At 44.8% G+C, this 13,235-nt stretch overlaps 5 protein-coding genes across 5 annotated transcripts; 2 read left to right on the forward strand and 3 right to left on the reverse strand.

The window, feature by feature from the left end:
- Positions 1-364: 364 nt before the first annotated feature.
- L199_004871 (uncharacterized protein) lies at positions 365-3,478 on the reverse strand (the record flags this gene model as incomplete). The annotated part of the gene is made up of 10 exons (XM_064890588.1): positions 365-555; positions 632-720; positions 796-843; positions 910-1,861; positions 1,937-2,311; positions 2,373-2,626; positions 2,690-2,889; positions 2,947-2,983; positions 3,049-3,066; positions 3,165-3,478. The coding sequence occupies 10 exons, from the start codon at positions 3,476-3,478 to the stop codon at positions 365-367; spliced, it is 2,478 nt and encodes an 825-aa protein (XP_064746660.1).
- Positions 3,479-4,040: 562 nt separating this feature from the next.
- On the forward strand, positions 4,041-6,252 carry L199_004872 (uncharacterized protein; the record flags this gene model as incomplete). The annotated part of the gene is made up of 7 exons (XM_064890589.1): positions 4,041-4,397; positions 4,466-4,609; positions 4,752-5,008; positions 5,064-5,149; positions 5,210-5,307; positions 5,370-6,002; positions 6,145-6,252. The coding sequence occupies 7 exons, from the start codon at positions 4,041-4,043 to the stop codon at positions 6,250-6,252; spliced, it is 1,683 nt and encodes a 560-aa protein (XP_064746661.1).
- Positions 6,253-6,583: 331 nt separating this feature from the next.
- On the reverse strand, positions 6,584-6,820 carry L199_004873 (uncharacterized protein; the record flags this gene model as incomplete). Its single annotated transcript, XM_064890590.1, has 1 exon — positions 6,584-6,820. One exon carries the CDS (start codon positions 6,818-6,820, stop codon positions 6,584-6,586), a length of 237 nt encoding a protein of 78 aa, XP_064746662.1.
- Positions 6,821-7,142: 322 nt separating this feature from the next.
- L199_004874 (uncharacterized protein) lies at positions 7,143-8,225 on the forward strand (the record flags this gene model as incomplete). Its single annotated transcript, XM_064890591.1, has 7 exons — positions 7,143-7,187; positions 7,250-7,288; positions 7,394-7,444; positions 7,558-7,631; positions 7,773-7,843; positions 7,937-8,008; positions 8,086-8,225. The coding sequence occupies 7 exons, from the start codon at positions 7,143-7,145 to the stop codon at positions 8,223-8,225; spliced, it is 492 nt and encodes a 163-aa protein (XP_064746663.1).
- A 614-nt stretch (positions 8,226-8,839) lies between these two features.
- L199_004875 (uncharacterized protein) lies at positions 8,840-13,149 on the reverse strand (the record flags this gene model as incomplete). The annotated part of the gene is made up of 11 exons (XM_064890592.1): positions 8,840-9,004; positions 9,072-9,167; positions 9,261-9,705; positions 9,764-9,876; positions 9,957-10,122; positions 10,190-10,365; positions 10,428-11,324; positions 11,378-11,772; positions 11,829-12,013; positions 12,074-12,616; positions 12,692-13,149. 11 exons carry the CDS (start codon positions 13,147-13,149, stop codon positions 8,840-8,842), a joined length of 3,639 nt encoding a protein of 1,212 aa, XP_064746664.1.
- Positions 13,150-13,235: the final 86 nt, after the last annotated feature.

Raw genomic sequence — 13,235 nt, forward strand, 5'->3', positions numbered from 1 at the left:
ATCAATGATGTATATAATGATAATTGTATGAAAAAGCTACTATCGAGTGGTTGACAATCCCGCCGAATAAAGATGCACCTTTCAACGTTTGAGCGATCTTGAGCAGGATCAATACGATATGTACTGTAGTTACTCGTGAATTACTTTTAGTTTCGTCGAAGTTTGGAGCTATTCGCAAAAACCTGTCTCGTCAAGAGCACAGAAGCACAAAATGCATGAAAGATCGGATCGCACGTATTGATGAACACGAAGTAAAGTACATTGTCCAGCAAATCATTCATGCAATTTCATCTGTATTGATCCCATCTATCTGTTCTTTTACTATCCTCTCCTATCTCCTTTTTGCCTGTGACCCGTAGTCTTCTCACATGTTAGGTCTTGATTTCCTTCCTCCTCCTGCCCCACTAGCCAACGCAGCATTACTTGAACTAGCCGATTTCTTCAATTTCTTTCCTCCTTCAAAGGAAGATACAGCTTTCAATTCTCTACCTATCGGATCTTCTTTCTTGACTTTATATATCCTCACAATCCAATTTTCAGATGTGAATGCTTCGTCTGTTAACGTAGACGCAAAATCAGCAATCTGTACGCTGAAAGGGATCAGAAGGAGAGAGGTGGGAGGTAGACTTACCTAAAGTATCAAGTTGAATACCTGTCGAAGGGATTTGTTGACCTCTCACTCTATCTTGAGCTGGGTGTCCACCGAATAATTCGTGGAATCTGTCCATACAAGTTTTTTTTTTACGTTAGTACGCCATTTGACGTGGATACGATTATGAAGAAAGTAAAACTCACCTGTAATAACTCATCTTGTACATCAACGAATTCTTCATAGTTGGTGTACTAAACCCATATCCATCAGCTCCATCCACCATTCATCCGAGATCTCACAATAAAGACCACACTTACGCTCTCTCATCGACAGCATATTCACCCCTCTGAGTGAAATAATTATGTTCCTGAACTTCATCTGGCCATTCTCCCTGGGCGATCCTGACCATCCATAAGAACTTGTTGATATCATCTCCAGAGTATCCCAACAATCCACCGAATATCACCAATACATAATCTACATCATGTTTCCTTAAAATTGGATAGGCGGCATCTTCATTCGATGACATTGCTTTTCCAACTGTCGCAATATGAGTATTATTCCATGTATTGTTATCTACCAGGGTGGGTCGATCGGCCATTCCTGCAATTTGATATCCGTAATCCCACCATGACATTACGACTGAATCCTTTTCGGTATTTTGTCGAATCCAATAATAAGCTTCTCGGAAATCATCAATTATATTCTGCGATCCATCGGGGTTCCTTGATGCGAGTACAACGGAAGGTGAGGAATATGCTGAAGATGTCACCCAAGTACAATGATAGACGAAAAGGAACAAAAATAGCGATAAGACAGATACGACGGCGAATCGGGTGTCGAGACCGAACACTCCCTTTTCACCTTTACCGCCAAGTATACCGGTAAAGTTGAATTCGGATTTATTCTGTTGGGCGGCGGCGATCTTTTTGGCTTTGGCTTTAGACATGGGTTGATGTGCGGTAGCTTCTTCCAACTCTTCTTCAGATTCAGGGATGACAGGGTCGATGTACGCTTCAAGGAGTTTGGAAAATGCGATGGCAGCTGCCACACAGACAACGGGAGTGATAACGAGCATCAATCGGACCATCACACCTGCAAAGTAGGCGGAGAGAGTGGCATAGATGATGATGAAGATTTGCTCGTCTCGGAGTTCCTTGAAACACCAGAAGACACCAGCAGGGAAGAAGAAGATGAGCATTTCAAGATCGAAGAAGAACGATGGCCAAGCGGTGGGCTGATGTTCGGAGACGGATGCGATGATAGGCACTAAACAAGGAATGAGTAAAGCTCGTCAGCTATCTTGTTATCATCGATCGTAAAAGCCCGATTGAAAAAACCCACTGTGCACTTTGGCATATCCAGTATCCCAAAGAGAGTAGAATCGACCAGCGAATGGTGCGATCCAACCTGAAAAGGTCAGGACTACCAACGCGGCGAAACTGACCACGAAAACCAAGACGACGAAAGCTCTGAGTAAGAGTTGGAACTGTTTACCGGGGACAAGTCTTCGTACAATCTCGACAAAGGCGATGAGTTGAAGCAAGCCGAACACACCTAACGCGGCCATGTGTTCGGAAGTTCGAATTGGAAGGAACTCGACAAAGGGGACTTGCATAGAGGAGATCGTACCGATAACGTACCATGAGGAGTAGGCGGTGTAGAGTCGGTTGTTGAATCTTCCCATGAGGATGAGAACGAAAGCGTGTAAGGGAATCACTATTGGAGAATCGCCATTAGTGAGCGCATATGAGGTAGAATTGAAATGAGTGATACTCACTATTGGTAATAAACACGTAACCACCCCAGGCAGCTACCATCCAACCGTAGAAAAGAGCAGTCACCATACCCCAGAGAGCACTTCCTGTCTTCATAGCTTTAATCCACGAGTAGAATGCGCCCATGAGCAAGAAGATGGCGATCGCTTCATTATCGTATGAACCAGCGACCGAACGGGAGATGTATCCTGGGGCGATACCGATGAAAGCGGCGGCGAGGAGACCGGCAGATGGAGTAGACATCTCAGTGGTGAATCTATGCAGCGCAACCAATTAGTCCGATATAAACATAAGAAGGATGAGGCCAGACGAAGCTCACAGATACGTAGTCCAAGCTGTCAATCCTGCAAAACCAGGAGCGAGCATCACACAAACATTCCTTATATCTACTGGCATATTGATCAATCTCAAAAAATGCCAAATCAATCCTGCAGTGACCATCAGTCCTGGATACAGTGTCGTACCGACAGTTCGACCTAGGGGATACCATGCTGTGGGGTCAAACCAATTCCAGAATTCCTGTCGAGGGGTTCGCAGTGAGCTCGGTCATTGAGTATAAGTCAGACAGATACCCACGTAGAATCCCTTGTTCACGAGCACTTTGGATGCTCGACTGAGAGGAATGAAGTCAGTCAAAAGGATTGAACAAGAAGAGCTGGAAGCCCTAGTGAGACTTACTAGTTGAACCATGGATCGCTAAAATACGAGACAAAGAGAGGTAAATCAGCTGAAGATCATATACTTCTGCTGAACATGAAAGCACCACATCATGAGTGAGGGAAAGTCATACTCACAATTCATGAATAACACTTTCAAACCTAATCACAGCAAACAGCCTACTTCCAATAGCAGCACCACATATCAACGCCAGGATGATGAACCTCAATAACGATTCGGTGTTGTTGATGGTAGTAGGTGAGATATGCGTTGGTAAGGGATAAGCTAGTTTCCTGACTTTGGGTGTGGTCCTTCCAGACGGTAGTGGTTCATCGTCAACTGCTAAAGATGATTTAGATAGGATATCCGCAGATGCTTTTCTGGGTAGGGGAGTGGAGAGAGGGGTGGTCTTGAGTGGTGTCCCAGATGGTGATTTGGCTTTGGGTGCCATGGTGTCGAGACAGCTGGCTGATGAAGGTGAGGTGATGCCAGCTGTGTTTTGTTGAGGACTTTGAGCTTGGTATTTGTGATATAGCAAGTGAAGTAATATCCCATCCCATTCACCCATTCACCATTCACCATTCACGTCTGTTCGTAGTTCGTAGTGGATGGTGATCTCGCAGTAGCATGACGTGGAACAACCGACAGGACCGATACCCGATCCTTAACGATCAATTACAACATCTCATTAGCGGAATCAAATACATAGGTAAGGTGGTACTACGATTGTTTCTAATTCGTGTTATGGTTAGGTGGCATCCTCCGCCGGTTGAACCTTCCTTTGGGAAAAAGGTAAACAAAATCAAAACAACGTTGAATGACGAGACCGATTTTCCTTGACACCAAACCAACCATAAATATACTTGCCAGCAGCAGTCATTCCTATCAATCAGTATAACAGATATATAGTCACCTCGAACGGTATTATGTATTGAGAGATCACAGAAAGATCAAGAATCGCTGGTAGCGACGAAAGATCACCTCAGACTACATGATAGACAAAATCAGTCAAAATGACATTACTCCTTACTCACCCAAATTCAATATCCCTAACGACCTTCTCGAGACCCCTTCCAACAACTACCATCCCTACACCGCTCGCACTACCTTCTAGGTACCCTCCCAAGGCCACTCCACAGGTGACGACGTCCCCTTCAGGTCATATATATCTATACTCGAGTTCGACACATGTAGTATGGGAATACGATAACAAAGGCAAGAGGATCTCGGAGCTATCATTCCCCAATGAGAAGATTCACAAGGTATTGGCTTTGAATGAGAAGAAGCTTATGGTAAACCTGAAGGATAAAGATGAGCTGAGGGTGATGCAGAAGAATGGGACGAAATGGGATTGTATAGATACTTTACGAGTGAGTCAGCTGACAGAATCTTACCTTAGATTACGGGCAAAGCTGATGATATCCCCCTGTTCGATCAGACGTCTAATGGTGAGGTTACGGCTTTGGTCGGTGATTTAACTTCGACGTTAGTAGCGGCTGGATCAGATCAAGGGGAACTAGTGGTATTTGACTTATCAACAGGACAAAAAATCGTAGTACCCCTTGGAGAGAGAGTCGATGGGGTGAGTGAAATACTCTCTTCGAAGTGGTATATTCAAGAAAGTACTAGTGGATGATCAACAGGCTTTATATACCTCTTTATCTTGGATGATATTGATGCTATGGAACCCGGATACAGAAGCTAATTGTCCAACCACCTTCCAGCCTATCTCACCACTTCTAACCTTCTGCCCTAACCACCGTTCGACCCTCCTGCTTCCCACATCGTCATCCCTTCTCCGTATCACTCTTACATCATCGCCATTCTCCACCGACATCCGAGAGCTTCCAGTCAAAGGTCCAGTATTAGACATTACCTTCTCACCGGTCAACGAGTCTACCGATGGAAGTCAGAAAGGGGGACTGTGCGCTGTTTTGAGACCACAAGGAGAAGTGGCAGTGATAGGTATAAATGGTAGTAGGTGAGTTAGCAATGCAGAAATCCCCACGGGCATGAGAGCTCATAAAATTGTTCAGTGCTCCGAAAATCATGCAGTTTGGAGAAGAGTTGGAAGGTTTGATGTTCATAGATGGAACGACATTGGCTGGAAGGACTAGAAAAGGTATATGAAATACTCCTTCCTCTTCGATTCCGGCTTCGACTTACTGACTTTTCAATGTAGGATCACTGTTGATAAAAGACCTGCGAGCCTTTTCTAAGCCTCCAGTACCTATATCGTCTTCGGAGCCAATCACTTCTATCCAACTCTTACCAAATATTGTGAGGTGGCTCTGCGAATCCCCCTCAATAAATGCGACTAACGATGTATAACTTACCCTTAGGCCCGGTCGTCCAGACCTTCCCTCCTACCATCGTCGACATCATCTCATCCTTCTCGCGCACGCACACCTCTGGGTGAAAGACAGACAGGCAACGTGCCGACCCCTCCTCCAGAATCTGTACTTAAAGGGAAAGGTTCCATTCGAGAGAATACTACTGTACTGCAAGAGGACAACGTGAAAGCTCAGACGGCGACAAGAACAGAGAGAATCGTCTCCGCGCCTGTATCTACGGCTTCTAAGCAACCTAGACAACCGAGATCTACTGCCCGGTCTACTAGTGGACCTATACCTTTACCTGTGAATCCCATTGTGCATAGATTGCGGAATGAGAATCAGACGAGCTCTAGGATAGGGAGTGCTACACCCATGATCATAGAGGAAGATGAAGAAACTGTTCAGAGTGAATCTGGTGAAAAGCAATCCGCGAGATCTACTCGTATCATCTCACAGCTAGAGCACATAGAGGGGTATGATCATGAGCCCAGTATACACCTACATTGGGCATTGCAGCCTCCTCGAGAAAGCGTAAAAGAGAGAGAAGTGATATTGACGGATAACGAGGTGATCGAAGAGCTAAGGAGGGAGTTGAGGGAATTGAAGTTGGACATGTTAAGGATGAGCAGGGGGTTAAGGGTGAGTAAATTTGATTCATCGTTCAATAATTTTTGCCCCTTACCAGAGAGGCTTCTATATGATATCTCAAAAACGAATATAATATACATGTTGTTTCTGGTAATTTCAGACTGATGGTATGATTTGTATATCACTTCGATAGAACGAAATTCGACAAGCGACTAAGCCGCTTTGGAAGGAGTTGGAGGAGAATAAAGAGGTTATGGAGAGGCAGAGGAAGGAGATTGAGAGGTTACGGAGGGGGTATTAGTCGAATAGGTTGAAATCATATCGTTGTATATCGTAGTGTATTGTCCCATAAGATGTGATTGCTACCGGTATCTGGGTGATACTGATAATGTCGATTGCTTGCATTCGTCGCGCATGTAGTCTATATCTACACAGATAAGATCGTTATGTGGGTATCGTGTCGAACTTTCATTATGATTATGATGATGATCGGTACAAAGTCGTAAATATCGTTCAAGCTTCATCATTGTCTTTGTTCGGGATTTCGGATCCTGTAACCATCGATCAACCCACTTCATTTGTCCCCATCATCCACATCAATGAACTAACCTACGAGTTTCGTATCCTTTCGATCAAAGACCTATCCTCTCAGCAACACTCCTCCCCTGTCTATCTTTCCTCTCTTCACCTAGACCAAACACCTCATCTCCCTTTTTCTGTTTTCCTCTATTCCCTTCTACTTCGTTCGTCTCGGACTGAGCTCGAGATTGGGCCGCTTCCCTCGCTGCTTTGCGCTTATCGATTTCAGCTTGGAGAAGCTTGATATCGTTCGCTCGGATGGGGATGGCAGTGGGATTGGAGCGGATCATCTTGTGCTGAAAGGGGTTTATGAAGAATGTAGAGTCGTATAGATAGATGTTTTCACTTTTGCCGACCAGTGATTGACTTTACGCGTTGAGATGCTGATATGATATACTGGGTAAACTACCCGAATAGGCAATTATCGAATTCATAAGCTGCGGGGCCGCAGATCTTCGTCACAGATATAGCCATATATAGAGCATAGCATAGCATTCCTCTCTTCGACATGCATTCTCATCATCATCCACCGTGATACATCCACTCACACCCAGATACATCCAAGCCCTACACTACTCAATCAGTACCAGAGTCAAGTGAAACCAAGCAAAGATGGAGCAATTAGCAAGAGTAGGAGAAGTAGCTCGTCACTTCAGAGTGAGTTGTTCATCTCATTGATACTGACCGGTAGAGCTGATGTTATGACCATGAGGATGTAGGAGACGAAGTTGTCTACTCTGAAACCACCTCAGGAATTCGTGAGTATCGACCCTCACTGACCCTCACTCTACATCGAGGTGACATCAGCTACTCTGCTTATATGGTTCGTGACAAGCTGACAGGTGTGTTGTTACATCGACCAGTTTGATCATAGACAATTATCTAGACCTGCTAATATGAACGAAGCTACTTCTGTGAGTATACCTCGCATTGTACATCACAATCAAGGCCAATCACCTACAACATCCTTGTACAATCAAGGACCAGATCTTTGCTGAATACGGTTTCTCGTTCGTGTGTGCAATAGCGAATAACCTATAACACTCGACATTTCTCTGGGAATTATCTATTGGTAATCTTAATCTTAGCAGCTTATGCAATGTAAGTCGGACTACTCCTCAACATCTCCTACTCTCCAACTTGATAAGAGTGCAAATCCCAAGCAGTCGCTCTCATCTTATGAAAGACGAGGCGAGCCGAGCTCGTGATCATAGCTAATTCATCTCAACTTCACGATATCAGGTTAACCAACCCACTGCTGTTGATCGCTTTGGCATTTTTGGCAGGTGGTTTCGCAGCTATCAACAAGTTTGGTAAGTTCAAGTCATTTGCATTTATTCATCTATCTCGATATGACATGATATGATACGTTAAAAAGTCAAATATTGATCGACAATTATGTACAGCCCCAGAACCCGTTCAAGTAGGTTCTCAAACCATAACTCAAAAACACTTATATATCGGTTTATTCGTCATTGGTAAGTCATCGCCACCAAGCACATTAAATCCCCCTTCGCAGAACAGCTGATAAAACTATACATGATGATGTTTACAGGTCTTCCACTCTTATATATCGCTTCTCCCATATCTACTTTCTTCTGGTTAGTAGGCTCATCAGCAATTTTGATATTGGGTCATGCGAGTTTGATGGAACCTGGGGTAGAGAGTGAGTATCAAGGTGTAGAGGGAGTATAGATGAGCGTAAGGGTGATCAATTACACTACGTCGGATGGGATATGATATGGGAAAGTGGATTGGAATATTGATGGATCCAGGCTCGACTATAGAAATTGATCGATCAGATATATAGGAGTATTCGGGAATTGGGGAAAACGAGATGGAACAGAACACAGAATTATACTCATAGCTTATTTCTTTTTCAAATATAATATGGATGATCCACTTTATGCACTATAACTGATTCCCAATGTATCGGAATGAACGATATCGCAATATTCAATTGAAGACCACGACTTTTTCATCTTCGACGTTCATTGCTTCGCTCTTCACTCTTCCTTTTTCGATTCATGCGATAAGATACAATATACCACCACATCGATTTATGGAAAATCAGAGAATGATATAGTATCGTATTATTGCATTTCGTTTCATTTCATGATCTGATAAGCTTCTTCTCTTTCCTGCTCTTTCCTTTCCTTTCTTTCTGTCTTACAGCTTGAAACGACAAACAACCTGTACTTCTCTTTCCATCCTCCTTCTCAAGAAACGATCACAATCGCGAACTGCCGAATTGCCGAATTGCCGAACTATCTTCTATCCACTCATCCCACTCCTACTCCCATAACCCCCTAACCATTCATCTTATGTCCAATGATATCCATAATACCCCTAATTACCACCAAGTGACTTTGAGTATTTTGGTCAGGATATCTCTGCAAGTTATTTAAGACAGTGGTCAATTGACCTTGTACCACTGAAAGGACTCTAGATATATATCCAGCGATATTTTGATCCTATACGAATGTCAATCTCAGCTACCCCGTCACCGAAACCAGGTGATTGTACCATCTGTCAACTCACCTTGGGATCAACCAATAACGCTGTCCTTCTTTCCCATCCTGCTACTTGCTGGAACATACTGTGCGTACTTGGTATTTCGGAAAGTACAATTGCGAGCTACAACCACACACACACCAACAGAAACTCATCAGCTAATTGTCCATGTTTCCAACGCGTAAGCATTTAAGCTGATATATTACCAACACTCACCCTATGAAGTAGCGTCAATAACACAGCCTGAGACAAAGGACTTTTACCCTGGGTGGGCAGACAGTAATCTGTCAAAGCCAGATGATCAACCACAAGTTGTAAGGTTGAAGCGGTAGTCTGAGCTCCAAGGGCAGATAGGAACGTATCTTCCAATTGGCTTGGTGAGGGTCCAGAGGGTTGAGCAGGAATGGCGGCGGGAGGAGGAGGAGGAGGTTGATGATGAGTTGGTGGAGGGGCGAAAGTCGAAGGTTGATGTGAAGGCGGTTGTGGTAGTGGTGCAGGGTTTAAGCCGTTGGGTGCAGATCCAGAATGTCCAGACTTGAGATGTTCAGTCAAAACAGCCACTTGCTTCTGTAGTTCTGCGATGGAGCTCGACATCGTTTTGAGCAGGTGATCATTCGCTAGCTGACCTTCCTTTGATGGCGGTGAAAGTTCTTTTCGGATCCTGAATAGAATAAAACATGTTGAGCTGATGATCCCGCGGCCGGGGTGAGTCAACTCACTGTAACATCTCTGATCTCATTTCAGCAGAGAGCTGTTCGATAACATTCGAAGAAGTTTGGGTCATAGCTGGTAAGAGTGTATGTTGGATGGCCTCTTGGACGGCTTTGTCCATCTGGTGGAAAAAAGGCAAAAAATCGATGAGCTTAGTATAGCGCATATCGTATATGAAATGTGACCTGCCAGCTGACTCACAGCATTCGAGACCAAATTAGAAATAGTCCTCTGCACGACTGGTGCTAAGCTTCTCTCTATCTCCTTGGGCACAGTCTGAAGCGCATCGTAGATAGCAGCGGGAACCTGATTGCTCGTTACTGTTCTTACTTCATTCTGAATGGTAGACGCAGCAGCAGGTACGACTCTGAAGGTGTGGAGATATCATCAGCTCTAGAAGCTCGTCATCCATCGATTCTTCGAAGCTGGCTCACGTTTTTTTGATCTCCTGTACGATGGTGTTGTTCAAAGATCCCTTGATTTGTCTCTCTATTCTCGCAGATATATCAGCAGCGAAATCAGGTCCTGTCAGACCGTCGAATCGGACATTGAGAGTGGCGATTTCATTCTTTAGTAGTTGTTTGAGATGATTGGATAATCGATCTTCAGTCTACGAAAGAAGCAAAATTGATCAGCTTCACCATTTCACCTCAATTGCGGAGCTGAACATACCTTCTTCAAGGTCTTATTGAGCTCTTCTTGAGTTACTGCACCTCCAGCCGATTCTTCTCCATCCGCAACTACAGGCGCGAAACTTGCCTTTCTCAGTTGGACCTTGGGTCTGGGTTGAGTAGAGACTTCATCCTCGGACGTAGAAGGAAGTTCAGTCTTGACCACTGCAGGAGAGGTATTCTTACTTGGTACTTTCGATCTAGGTTTAGGTAATTCGATCTTGCCCCCTTTGGGCGATTTGGGCGATGGTACAGCTTTGGTGGTAGACATCGTCACAGGAGATTCAGGTTGTTGTACCTTCGGTAATGGAGCTTTAAGGGCATCATAAGCTGATCTGGTGATAGTGGCTTGACTGAATCCTGTAGGTGTGGCGTAGAATATTTCAGAATCTTCTTCTACACCTTTCTTGGCTAAGATTAGACTGATAACAGGTTCTAACGGGTATTCAGCGACTTTATCGAATGCTATGACTTTAGGCCCATCAGGTTTCGAGGCGTCTTTGACTGGTTGTTGACCTTTCAAAGCGTACTTGAATGCATAAAGACTGCCTCGAGCGAATGGAGCGATGTATAAGGTGGTCTTGATGGGGTCGTACACGGCATGAGAATAGTTCAACTCTTCTAGACAAGGTGATGGAGCTGTCAATTTGATGGTGGAAAGCACTGCAAGATCAACAGTGATTTGAATCAGATCATAATGAGTGTTTCTTGCCCGACCAACAAGGATATTAGATTCGCAGAACTGGATGGAAGAAGGTTCACTGGAAGGCGATGCCGAGGGGAGTTGTCGATTCCACACTCTGTTGAGATTGGAGACATTGTATAGGGTGCACTGAGAGGTGGATGAGAGAAGACCAATAGCTTGATGCGATTGGTTGAGGCAGAAGTCGACGACATCCTGAACAATCTTTGTCAATGAGAGTCACGAGCACTATGACATTTATCACTCACTCCTTCTGTTTTGAGTATTCTGTTCTGTTTACATACGTCCTCCATCATAACCACTCGACCACCTCCTGGATAAGCAGAAGGGTCTAGAAGGACCACACCTTCACTTCCACCTACAGCCAGCCAATCTTTACCTTCTCTCTTGACCCATTCTATCTTTTTAGGCCATCCAATCGGCCCATTTATAGCAACGCAGTAGAACGACATGTCAACTTCAGGGTTGTCCGCCTTCCACCCATTAACTGGTACTTTATGGACGACAACTGTCTTATCCCAACCGATAGTGGCGACGTAATTGGATGTGACGGCAAGATCGACAACTGGACCGAAAGACGCGGTGCCGAGTAATTGAATGACAAGTCGAGCACCAGATGAACTGTCAATCAACCTGACTCGGCCTACTTACCCGTCAGCGAATGAAGTGGATGAGGAGCATTCAGAAGGGTGAACTTACCTTTCGACATGGTATAAGCCATGTAGGTATTGGTGATCCCCACTCTCTTTCCTTTTTTGAAAGTCATGAAATCCGTTCGCATCTTGGTGGTAGGTGCGATATGTACAGGATCACCAGTATTGACGAGCGAGTCAAGATTGGGTTGTGAGAGATCTATAGTGGTGTGGGATGTAAGGGCTTTAGGTCTGTTATAGTTCATCATAGTCAGCTTCATGCTTCAATTGAAGGATCTCAAGAGGACTCACCCTTTACCCTGACCATCTTTCACCACTTTCCCGACCTGCCACGTATTTTTAAGCTTATCATCGATCTCTGCTTGGGGGAGTTCATTCACTGAAACAGGTGTAGTGAATGTCGCAGGAGGTTCATAAGAATTATTGGTCATTTGAAGAGGGACTTCACCTCTTTGTGGTGAACCTTTGCCACTTGAAACTAGCTTTTCAGTCGACTTGACCCTGTTCAAGGCGTGATCTTCCTCCGATTTCACCTTGACCTCCTTGGGAGTAGCGGGCTTAGCGTTGGAAGCCTGACGAGATCGTGGAAGTTGCTCAAAAGCGTCAAAGGGAGAGTCGAAGTGGAACATGCTCTTCTTGGGTGTTTCATTGAAAGTAGCACCTGAAGTGGGTCTGTCTTCGGTTTTGGCTGGTTTAGCTTTAGCTTGGGAAGAGGAAGTGGAAGTGCCGGTGTGCTGAGCCTGAACGGGTTTGACATGAGGGGAAGTAATATCTGATGGGTGGTTGATGATGGGTCCCTGGCCAGTAGGTGAGGCGGGAGGATGGGAAGGGTGTCTATTGAGATGGGAGGAATGAACCTCAGTCAGCTATCGACGTAGCACAGTACGGGGTCCAAAAGAGCTGACTTACCCAGCTTTGAAAACAGCCAATGGATCACCTTTCTCCCCCGACGTCGTAGGTGTACCGACATTACTTCCTTGACTAGGTGAGATCACACCAGCGTTAGGTGTAGCTTGACCGATAGAATTTAGCATTCCTAACAATTTGTTCTTCTGATCATCCGGATTCGAACCCTCTGAGCTAGCAGTGGGAGGAGGTGGAGAAGAGATATTCTTGAATAGATCCAATAACGTTACAGCCTGTAAGCTTGGAGGGGGTGGTGTAGGTGATGGCTCTCTAGGTGATCCAGCTGAACCTATATTACTCGCGGTAAGGTATTGCGAGGAAGGCGGTGGTGGTAGAGTCTGGGAGGTAGAGTGGGTCGAAATGGAATTGATGGATCCTTGAGGTGATGCGGAAGTAGAGGGGGGACCAGGTACAGTCGTAGCTGATTTTAACATTGCTAATAATCTATTTTGTTGATCCATCTTGATGAAATGAAAGAAAGGAAGGAAGCTGATGAGCGTTTGATGAGGTGTGAAAAGGTCGTGGTATGAACGTGTAGGTTGAAAGT

This window comes from Kwoniella botswanensis, chromosome 1, assembly GCF_036426115.1.
Source record: "Kwoniella botswanensis chromosome 1, complete sequence".
Lineage (NCBI taxonomy): Eukaryota > Fungi > Basidiomycota > Tremellomycetes > Tremellales > Cryptococcaceae > Kwoniella > Kwoniella botswanensis.